The sequence below is a fragment of the Silurus aristotelis genome (assembly GCF_946808225.1).
Source record: "Silurus aristotelis genome assembly, chromosome: 1".
In the NCBI taxonomy this organism is placed as follows: Eukaryota; Metazoa; Chordata; class Actinopteri; order Siluriformes; family Siluridae; genus Silurus; species Silurus aristotelis.
The window spans coordinates 43,261,651-43,273,758 of NC_139574.1; the positions used below are offsets into that span (position 1 = coordinate 43,261,651).

Sequence of the window (12,108 nt, forward strand, 5' to 3'; positions counted from 1 at the left end):
TAATAATAAAAAAAAAAAATTCCCCAGAAGATAAAAAGGATGACTTTTGCATGCCCTGGATGTACACAATCAAGCAAAGGTCATTAGGAAGGAAATTTTACAGGGCAAAAATTTGTGGCCAAACCGCGTCCTAATGGGTCCTGATTTATCTCCAGGGGTTGGTTGAGAAGCTTCTGAGTTACGCTACACATTGATAGCTGCATGTGATGTGTCCTCAGGCCGGTTAAAGAGTCAATGAGAAGAAAAATAACAATTATTTCACACGGGAAATCTTTAATCGGTCGTTCAACAACGTCCCACGTGACATGTATTAGCTAGCCGGCTAGCTGCGAATTGATTTTTAAAACAAAACTAGCAAATGTGAAAAGGAAGAAAGAATAAAACGCTAGCGGATATGAAACGGACACAGGCATCCACGCTAAGCTAGCAAAAGTCAGAAAACGTGTCTACATTCAGAAACTATGACGCTAATTCTGCTGTAGGACGAGCTAACCCTTGCAGCTAACCTGTGGAAACAATTAGCTGAATATGGAAGCTAGTCAGTCAGCAAAGCTAGCTAGTCACCCATCTTAGGTCCAACTAGAAGTAAATGATTCTTACAAAGTCTTTGGAAAAACATGCTGCCAACACGTGAGTAAAGTCCTGCATCCGTTTGTAGCATCCGTAGTTGTCCAGACGCTGTCGTCGTAGCGACAGAGCATCTGCCTTTATTCCCCTCCAGGTTCGTTTTCTGTCTTTTAAATTGTCAGACGGAGGTGGACTGTTTGATGCTGTGGAAGCTGAGGCGCGAAGGCGAGGTGGGAATGGACATTGCCCTGGCGACCCGGACGCGGACGGAATGGTGGTCTTGCCAGCGGTGCCAACGTTTCCGGACCGCCGAGCGTACCTGCTCACAGAAACAAACACGCATGCCTAGCATTAATCCCCATGAAGAGTTTAACTTCAGAACGCTACAATCAGAACGCTACATTGTGAAGTGTCTCGCTTACCTCGCTGTTCAGGAAACAGTAGAACACGGACACGAAGAAGCCCTGAAAACGTGAAGAAATCTGCATTCAAAATCTGAAAACAGTTCTGGCTGCAAGGCTGTGAAAAGTGTAGCTCTGTACGCATTATTTAGAGAGCAAACAGTCGTCTGGAGTGATATCTAATCATGGAAAGACCTTGCCCAGTCACTGCACCTAAATCCTATTGAACTGCTCTGGAATGAACGAGAAAGAAACCTCTAACTAGTGAAGGCGAGAAAAGAACTGTCCAGGTGCTGAAAGTGTGTAAAGCTGTTCTCCTTCAAGCTCCTTTCCTCATTTATAGATTTATGTAGAAACAAAAATGACCATGAAAGAACTTCAGAGACAGAAACCTAAACTCCAGGCCAAGTTCTCCTTTCTCACACACAGACACACACATACACATCACTCCAGACTGTTGTCCCTTCCTGTGTAATGCAGTTACAGTGTTAATTATGTCTTTATTTATACAAAATTAAAAATCAGTGACCGGATGCGGTGATTTGGGCGATTTTTAATTTTTTTTTTATCTCCCCGCATCCGTTCCACTTCCAGAGCTACTGAACCCCCCTCGCTTCATTTCCAGCTCAGCTAGCTAAATCACTTACCTGAAAGGACTGAAGGAAGGAATTGAAGTAGATGAAGACGACCTGCGAGATCTCGTCCTCTCCCGGGTTCACGAAGAAGAGCATGTACGTGATCCCGAGCAGAGGCAGTAACACCAGCGTGGCCTTCACCGCCTTCCTGCAGATTCGAGTTTGTGGAGGAAAAAAAAGCAAAATCCGTTGTTAGATTCTTTAAAAAACATACACTACATGGCCAAAGGTTGGTCTGTAAATCTTCTCGAACATCCTATTTCCACGAGGGTGTTAGTAAAATGAGGTACTGGTGTAGGAGGCGGCTTGGGGTGCAGTCTGAAAAAAAAAAAAATCTTTACCAGATCTTCCACATTGTCCAACCAATGAGAAGCACATCTTCATGAACCTGTTTTTTGTGCACAAATGTCATGTTGGAACAGGGTCTCCTACTTCATGTTAATGGAAAATGTCATGCCCTCAGCATCAACATCCTACATAACTGTGTGCCTCCAAGGTTAAGAAAAATGTCAGGTGTTCCAATTATTTTGGCCACACGGTGTACGTCAGTGTAAGGTTTAAATTGACTAATGGGGTATTTGCGTAACTCGGGACCGTGCGTACCTGTACTGGATGGTTTCCGATGTGGTGGAGGCTCGGAGTTTGGTCATGAGGATCCGTACTATGTTGAAGAGAAACACAAAATTGATCTGTGGGGGAAAAAAAAAAAATTGAAATAAATGAATTTGTTTATTTGATATGTGACTTTCAGTCCACTGGGCGAAGGAAATACAATATAATGAAATATATATTTACTGTATATAGGTGTATAAAATTAACATTGAATTGTGTTCTCACCATAAGTACAAGAATCATGGGGCCCTGGTAGATGTAGTCCGTGTATATGCCGGCTCTCTTCCCGAACCAACACCTGATATTTAAAAGAAAAAAAGAAGGCAAGAAATGTGGATGAATTTATGACGGATTTGCAAAGAAAATGTGAAAAATGGTAAATATATACATGCATATTTATTCATATAGAAACAAATAAGCAGAAAAACGCAACAAAGAAAACCCAGGACTGTTGAGCAGTTCTGAGCAGTTATATATATAAATAGATTGTATGGTTGTGTATTTACAGTAGTGTTACACAAGGTATTCTAGCATTTCATTTAAACACACACACACACACACACACACACACACACACACACACACACACACTTACTTCTCGTTGTCGTAGTACAGCTTCCCAATGGCCCAGGACAAAATAATAGGGAATGGAACACCTAATCGCACAGGAGAATATATTTATGATTCCTGATTTTGAACCTTTAAACAAGACAAATGTGAAACGAACAATGCTAAACATGTTTGGACAAAAGTATTTGGACATCTGACTTTCCCACTCATGTGTATTCCATGAAGATTTTTGAGGCTTACATGAATTCATCTCAAATGGCTACAGAGCTCTAAACCCTTTGGGATGAACTGGGAAGATGTTGCCGATCTGCTTTAGAGCTATAAACCCTTTTGAGGTGAATGTTTTCAGCCTTTAATGTCGCCCTTGTGGATGAATGAATCCAAGAGAATCGGAACATCTTTCCAGAAGATCTGAGCTTTTTATTACAGCGAATGGAGACGCGTGTCTCTTGGTGTAAACTAAATGCAATCGAGTTGAAGGAGTCTACGAACTGATCCAGGAGGCGGAATTAGTAGAGGGGGAACGTACACCATCCGATGCAGATGAACATCCATTTCTTGAGCTTGTCGGTGGAGTAGGTGAGCACGATGGCCGTGTGGAGATAGCAGCCCTCGCCAAACATCCAGAAGAAATTGGCCATGTGGAAGTAATTATATGCCGTCGTCACTAGACGGCACCAGGGCTTCGAGAGGGATAGAGGAATAGACAGAAAGAGGGAGGAGATTTTGTGAAAGTTCATAAAAAGGCATGGCTTCATCTGCGATGCAGTTAATACTGAGCGACGTTTCAGATCCCGCCAGACCGAACGTCTCGTCTGCGGACTCCAGAGCGCAGTGATCAGCGATCGAGAAATAATAAATAAACATTAAATATCAATCGCTTTTATACTCAGTCGCAATCTACGTCCTGATCTTAAAAGGAAAAATACCAGGAAGGACCAAAGAATGGTTCTCGGTCGTCTCACCACGTTGCTCTCGTGAACCACGGGGCTCATGGTGAGCTGGACGACGAACCAGGTCGCGTTTCGCAGGATGAAGGCGGAGATCAGGTTCCAGTGGATGATGTTCCTCAGGCAGCGGATGCTCCTGACACGCCGAAAGAAAAAGAGAACCCCGAATCATTACATCATACACTATATGGACACCTGAGAATTACGACTGGTGTGTGTGTGTGTCTTTCTGAACATCCCATTACAAATGTCATTCGCCCTTCTTCTGGGAAGATGTTCCACTGGATTTTGGAGTGTGCCTGTGGAGATTTGTGGTACTGATGTAGGTGAAGTGAGAAGGTCTGGGGTGCAGTCAGCATTGACATTCATCCCAATAGAAAATCTCATGCTACCTCATCCAAAGACGCCCTATGAAGAAGCACATCTGGAAGCCTCTGTGCATCTAACTGCAGCCTGACGCTTGCAGAAGTTCTGCACCCGTTTCTGTGCCTTTTCCAGCACGTTGCACAAGAAGTCACGCTAAAAATAATCTCAGTCTCACACACACACACACACACACACACACACACACACACACACACTGTATCCAGAGCACTTTTCTCTCTCCTCCGACTGTATTTATATTTCATATTTATTTATTTATTATTAAAAAGCCGCCTCCATCCTGTGGGGACGTGATGGACGAGACGAGAGTGGCTCTTAAAACGTCAGCCAGGAACTCAAACTTAAAAAAGAAAAAAAGTTGTGACTATAACAAAAAATAAATAAATAAATAAACCAAATTGTAATTCCTTTATAAGTATTTTGAATATTTAAATATGAAATATTTAAATATATGAATAATAATAATAAAAATAATAATATATTATAATTTTTTTATTTACAGTTTTACCTGTATAGTATATTATCAGTATGTTAAATATTTAGATTTAGATAAAATGTTGTCGCGATTCGAAACCTCAAAAAATGAAAACCCCGGAACCATGAAATTTTCCCTTCGCTTGAACCCGGGAGACCCGACCCTGATTCGGAACGACATCTCCATGAAGATATGCTTTCCATTAAGTTTCAAGATGTGAAAGATCTCCTGAACCCCTTTGGGATGAATTATTTTAATGCTGACTGCACCCCAGGCCTCCTCACGTCACCTGCAAGCACCGATCTCTCTCGAATCTAGAGGAGCGTCTTCCCAGAAGAGTGGCGCTCTTTCGTTCATATCGACTATTTACGCTGCAAGGTGATTCGTCGGCACATGGATTTGTTTAATTAACTGCTGGTTGCCGCGCTGACAGGGGAACATACCGGGCATCTCGATCCCCTTTAAGACGCCAATAAAAGTCTTTTAAAAGCCCCAAAACAAATTGTTCGTGTTGGCACAGACGGAGCAGGACAGCTGTTACAACATCAGGTCGGGTGACATTGTATAAAGCGTTTACAAGCAGGAACAGAATTAAACCATAAAACAAACCGGCTCGCTTGTGACTCATATTAACATATGCTGTTTGAGGTTCTAGATCGAGATCCAAAATATCACACGACAGGTACGAATGCACCGTGGCATCTCCTAACCTGCATATGTATAAGTAACTACGACACAGGATGTTTAGTTAAGTCGGGGGGGGTGGGGGGTGGGGGGTATTTAATTTTAATCACTCTCTATATCTATGAGTTTAAAAGTCCCGACATTTTTAATATACTATTCATTTATTCTGGTGCTGGATTAAGTTTTTGGATCCCCCAGTGTGTGCACTCATACACACTTTACAACCCCACCACACACACACACACACACACACACACATGCTGTGCTATTGTGGCCTGAGAATGAACTGTTATTGTTATTCTGTAATGCTGCACTAACGTGTGTCCTAGTTTTAACAAAAAAGCAGCAGGGAGGCGATGGAGAGAGAAAAACAGAGAGAGAGAGAGAGAGAGAGAGAGAGAGAGAGAGAGAGAGATGAGCATCATGATATACGTCATTCAAACCTTCATTATAGCTGTAATATACAGTGTAATGCATACGAATCCTATATGAACCAAATATAAACTTGACATGTACTGTATATGAACCGGATATGAACTTTATATAAACCTTTTATGAACCCTACACGAACTATATAGGAATCGGATACAAAATTTATATGAACCCTATATGAACTGTATATGAACTCCATATGAATCGGATATGAACTTTATATAAACCCTTAATAAACTCTATATGAACCCTTTATAAACTCTCTATAAATCGGACATGAACTCTGTATGAACTCTATATGAACCGAATATGAACTCTACATGTACTGTATATGAACTTTATATAAAGCCTTTATGAACCCTATATAAACTCTATATGAACTCCATATGAAACAGATATGAACTCTAAATAAACCCTTTATGAACCGTATACGAACTATATATAAATCGGATACTAACTCTATATGAACCCTATATGAACTCTATATGAACTATATATATACTGGACATGAACTCTATATGAACTCTATATAAACTCATTATGAACCCTTTCTAAGTGCTATATGAAGTCTATATGAACTATATATGAACCAGATATGAGCTATATATATGAACAATATATAAACTCTATATGAACTCTATATAAACCCTATATGAACTCTCTTCTCGGTCCGTTTTCATTTCATTTCCACGTACCTTCTATAAACCTGACAAAAATGAAACTGAACTGTAGTTTTGTTGTTTGTTTGTTTTAATTAGAATAGAATTGGTTTTTCCTCTGCTGCAGTTCGGTTTCATTCCACTTGATCCCCCGAGGCTTCCGTTCATAAGGTAACCTTTTTTTTTTAGCCTCGCGCTTCGCTCGGAAATAAAACTGACTTAAAAATACCTTTACTGATAAAACCAGCACGAGAGAAACAGAACAATGTCGAAACTATGAAACGTGAAACGTAAAAACGTCAAGCGTGAGATTTGAAAAGTGAAACAGGAATCGGGAAACTTTCAAGGTCAAACATTTGAAGCGTCAAAACGTGAAAATCTGAAGAGTCAAATTTAAAGAGTCCAATCGAAAAACGTGAAAAACTTGAAACTTGAAACGTGACCCAAATTTGCGTCAAATCTGAAGAGTGAAAATCTTGAAAATCTTGTGAAACATGACCCACCAAACGTGAAAATTCGAACGTGAAATGCAAAACATGAGACATTGAACATGACCAGCTGGACCTGGAGCAGGTCCTCGAAAAGAACATTTCCAACAGCCGTACCTGAGGCGTAGGAAGATGATGAAGGCGATGAGGAGAGTGAAGAGAGACAGGCAGTGACCCAGGTAGTTAATGATGACCACAATTTGATAATGCAGCCTGCTTTTCCTCTGCAACACACACACACACACACACACACACACACACACATGTTCAGGTTGGTTAGATGATGCTCTTGGATTGCAATTTTCAAAAATTCTCCATGAGCAGGATTTAGCAGCGTCTCACAGCGTCACGCTGCCACCACCATGCTTCACTGTAGGGACAGTAAGGATTAAGCTAACACACATTGCACGTGCGGTTGGGGCCGAATGCCCACAAAACTTTCTCCAACTTCACGTTCTTCAGATGGTACTTCAGTTCTTGAGATGATTGAGAGGTGCACCATTGCGCCATTCCCGAACGCTTGTTTTTTTTCAAAGTGATTGGTCTTTCACAGTGTGTGGATCTCACATTACCTGCACACTGAGAATAGCTTTGCACTGGGTGTAGTCACTTTTGGAAGCCCAGGTCCCGTTGGCCAGACACTTCCGGAAGATTTGATCTACAGAAGACCAAAAAAAAAAAAAGCTGAAACATTTCGATCAATTGCCAGTCGTTTGTCCTTGTTAAATGTTAAATGATGTTATTATGTTAGAATCGGTGTTCGTTATAAGAAAATCATCAACGATCCTGAATTCGAAAGTTCCGGAATTCCACATCTGAATAAAATGCTAATTTTGTATCTGTATAAAGACGCAAATTTGACTGAATAAAAAAGGATGCAAATTCCGCACCTGGCTACAAATGCAAATTTCACATCTGGATAAAGATGCAAATTCAACATCTGGATTCATTTTATTTTTTTTATTTTTCTTTTCACATCTGGTTAAAAATGCCAATTCCACATCTGGATATAAATACAGATTCTGCAACTGAATTAAAAAAGGATGCAAATTCCACAACTGGCTACAGATGCAAATTTCACATCTGGATCATGATGCAAATTTCACATCTGGATAAGAAAAATGCAAATTCCGCATCAGGATAAAATACAGATTCTACAACTGATTTAAAAAAAGATGCAAATTCCACAACTGGCTACAGATGCAAATTTCACATATAGATCATTTATTATATTTTTTTGCTAATTCCACATCTGGTTTAAGATGCTCATTTTACATCTGGATAACGATACAAATTCTACAGCTGAATAAAGAAAAAGACAAATTCCACATCTGTCTGTAGATCCAAATCCACAAATGGCTAAAGTTGCAAATTCCACATCTGCATAAAGATGCTAATTTTATATCTGAATAAAAAGGTTAATTCCACATAGGTATACATCTTCAGATTCCACAACTTGCTGCATATGCACATTCCACATCTGGATAAAAATGCTAATTCCACATCTGGATAAAAACTTTCTACAGATTGCATTTAAAAAGATGCAAAAGATGCCAGAGATGCCAAGAGACTCAGCGTTTGTCCAGAGAACGAGACGCAAACTGAAATGCAGGCCAGCTGTGCTACTTCCCAGATGTTACGCCCTAAATCAAATCGAACCCTGGTGATCCCTTTCCAATGATAGACACTGTAGCGTGGGGACTGGCACTGGAGACTCCTTCCAGACAATGCTAAATCTCTGACCAATCAGAATTCAAAAGAGTAATGAAGTATAGTCACAGTGTCCCTAGTGGTTGTAAAAGGTATGTTTCATATAGATTCTGTTTTATTTTTAATACTGTGTGTGTGTGTGTGTGTGTGTGTGTGTGTGTGTGTGTGTGTGTGTGTGTGTGTGTGTGTGTGTGTATCACTATGCGTGACTGATGGCTCGTAAAACTAAATAAAGAGGTGAAGAATAGCTCTGATCACACACACACACACACACACACACACACACACACACACACACACACAGGTGTTATGTGCACGCCTGCCACGCAGCCTAGATATGTACTGAATGCTGACTTCATGAAAGTACTTGAGTAAAAATAAACCAGAATACACCCCCCCCCCCCAATTTCCAGCCCAACTTTCATCTACTCCAACCACCGCTAACGTTACAGGAAAGTTCCTCGTGTTCAGAATCGGGTTCCGGCGCATCACATCGAACATCTACGAAGCACCTGCTCCTCAAGTCTGATCATCGGTAGACACGATTGATACTAATCAACGTGAACCCGTTGATTAGTACAAGAACAAGAACATCAAGAAGAAGAGTGGACCTTATTATAACATCACATGGAGAATAAATGTGGAAAGGGATGTTCCATAAATGAGCAGGTGTCCATAAACTTTTGGTCGTATTGTGTAGTTTGTACAACCACCTTTTTAGCTTCAAAACTGTAAATTTTACACACACACACACACACACACACACACACACACACACACACAAGACAAGAGTCGCGCAGAACGAGACAAAGTGGTTCAGACAGGGCACAAAGTATGTGAATAGGGACACTGTGTGTGTGTGTGTGTGTGTGTGTGTGTGTGTGTGTGTGTGTGTGTGTGTACAGTGTTCAGCGAAGTGAAGAAGAAATATGAGAGCGAGAGGCTGCATATCCACTGTGAGACCAAAAGTATTCGAAAAAAAAATCCTATGGACAAGCGATATTTTGACACGAGAATCGATTCTTTCGATACCGTTGATCTGATACTTTCGGATCGTCGCGTCTATCGGTAGCGGGACGTGCGAGCGAGCCGAAAGGCTGCTGCTGATAATATGTGATGCTTTAAAGACTCTCCTTACTGGTGGTGTTGTATCGGACCCCGTAGAGGAGCTCCGGACAGGGACGTGACACCGTGTCCCCGGCTGCGCTACGTGGCCAGCAGGTCCCGATGCCGTCGATAGACGTCCTGCAAAACACACCTGCACAACACACAGCGAAGGATTGACAGTGTATCGTCACGGACACCGCGTAAGAGGACGTGCGTAACCGTTACACGTACCTGAGGTATTCGTGTCCGAGTGATTCGCAGTTTCCGGAAGGTTCACTGGGGGACAAAAAATGATGACAAACACATTTGGACAGCGAACCTCGAACTCGTTATAGCTAAATATTAACTAGCTAGCGAGTTAGCCATTATTCCATCCGCTATATCAGTTCTGATATAAATGTGGCTAGCTAGCATTACACCGCTGCTACAGATCTGTACGCTGAGAGACTTGCTAGCTAGGCTAGTTGTTTTTGTTCGCTAGCTTTTTTAACTTTCCACGTTCGCTATCAGCCTGATTATTCCTGATGTTCCACGTGCTACAGCTGGAATGGCCTTAACCTGACTGCATTATTACGTCGCTAGCTAGTATGAGTTGTTTAGCGAGTTAGCCATGCTAGTCAGCGTTACTGATATCAGAGCTATCGCTAATATTATAGAACATTTAGTGCAACATTTCACATCACACCGTGTGCTTTACAAAGGTCAGCCTGGACTGTAGGAACAGATGTTTTCACACACACACACACACACACACACACACACACACACACACACACATGTGTGGTTTCCAGAAGCCAGCATTAGCACAGCGTCACAGGTGATATCGGCTGACGTCTTCACAACCCCGAAAGACAAGACAGACAGGACCTGAAAAAAAAAAGACAGACAGATGGAGAGATCATGGAGAGACATATTGAAACAGAGAGATGAGGGGAGACAGATAAAGAGAGATAGAGAGAGAGATGGGGGGAGACAGGGGGAAAAATAGACAGAGAGAGAGAGAGATAAAAAGAGAAATAGAGACAGATAGTGACGAAAAGAGATAGAGAGACAGAGACAGATAGTGACAGAGAGAGATGGAGAGACAGGGATAAAGGTAGAGAGACGGGGAGAGTCAAAGACATAGAGAGAGACAGACAGAGAGACAGAGAGAGAGACAGAGAGAGACAGACAGAGAGAATGAGAGAGTTACGAGTTGCTGAAAGAGAATATATCACTCTTTTTTCTCACTTGTTCCCACATCCCTCTCTTTTCTGAGTTATTTGCTATTTTAAGAAGTTGCACTTGAGCCAAAATCAACAGCTGAGGGTTCGGCGTCTGCGTCTGCGTCTGCGTCTGCGTGTAACGACAAGCCTAATGTCAACACCGCGTTCATCACGTCACGTCGCGCAGGCATGCGTGAGGATGCAACACACTTTCGCTCGAACGTATCAATCACACGCTCAAGAACTTTATGTGTGCACAAGTATTGGCACCCTTATAAATTTATATGGAGAAGAAGCACATCTGGGTGGAAAAAGTCAGGTGTCCCAATACTTTTCCATCCAGATGTGCTTCTTCTTCAAACCTAAAACTTGGAGACTTTCATGTCTTTGGATACACTAAAATGAATTGTTTATCAAACCTGGTCCAGCATGTGCTCAAATCTCATTAAGATATGCTTTAAATGGGATGGACGATGTGGAAGTTCTCCTGCTGTAGATCTCTAAACCCAATTGAGAAGAATTTTTCACACTGACCGCACCCCTGGGTTCCTCACCTTTTCACCTACATCAGTACCAGACTTTGCTCTTACAAAAATCTCCATGAAATCTAATGTAAGATCTTCCCAGAAGAGTGGAACTCATTGTAAGAGCAAATAAAGAACTTAATATGGAATGAAAGCGCCGCCCCCCCCCCACACACACACACACACACACACACCTGTTCAATCAACTAATTAATCAATCCAGATGTTCACCAGAAAACCTTCGTCTTCTTACCTTTAGCACCCACATTTCCATCCTTGATCAGATTTTTTCAATCAGTTCATCATGCACCTCCAGCGTGGAGAAGCAATGTCCATCTCTGGACCTTCTGAGCTGTCCCACTTACAGAGCTGCCCCACGTCCACGCGCACGGAAAACCAGCGTGGGCGCGCCCATGCACGCGTGTGGAGCTGTCGCGCGAGCTGAACAACCCGCCATGGTCTCGTCCACGACGCACCGAGACGCAGGAAGACTTACGGTGTCCAAAGACGCAGAAATGTCCAAATGGGATTCCGTGGTGCATGAGACACGGAGTGAAGGCGCGTGAAAGTTTACAACACGAAGATGTCGAGAACTTTCTTTTTCTTCCCGTTTTTTTTTTTTTTTTTTTTAAAGTCCAGCAGGGTTTCCAGTGGAGATCACGTCCCCACGCGCGCGCACTCGACTCCCGCAACCGGACGGTCAGA

At 42.0% G+C, this 12,108-nt stretch overlaps 1 protein-coding gene across 1 annotated transcript; it reads right to left on the reverse strand.

The window, feature by feature from the left end:
• Positions 1–256: 256 nt before the first annotated feature.
• Positions 257–12,108, reverse strand: LOC310734780 (corticotropin-releasing factor receptor 1-like). Its single transcript, XM_083557218.1, has 14 exons — positions 11,657–12,108; positions 10,451–10,541; positions 9,906–9,950; positions 9,706–9,825; positions 7,430–7,515; positions 6,975–7,081; positions 3,751–3,871; positions 3,315–3,468; positions 2,811–2,871; positions 2,441–2,513; positions 2,207–2,292; positions 1,616–1,751; positions 990–1,031; positions 257–886 (listed from the first exon to the last, which is right to left on the reverse strand). Exons 1-14 carry the CDS (start codon positions 11,675–11,677, stop codon positions 746–748), a joined length of 1,284 nt encoding a protein of 427 aa, XP_083413344.1. The 5' UTR covers positions 11,678–12,108; the 3' UTR covers positions 257–745.

Excerpts from the sequence above, each read along its gene's own strand:
- LOC310734780 (XM_083557218.1), bottom strand. The coding sequence starts at position 11,677 with ATGGAAATGTGGGTGCTAAAG. Across the intron at positions 10,542-11,656 it reads TGGAAATGTGGGTGCTAAAG|GTCCTGTCTGTCTTGTCTTT; the intron begins GTAAGAAGACGA and ends TTTTTTTTTCAG. Across the intron at positions 2,514-2,810 it reads CTGTACTACGACAACGAGAA|GTGTTGGTTCGGGAAGAGAG; the intron begins GTAAGTGTGTGT and ends TTTAAATATCAG.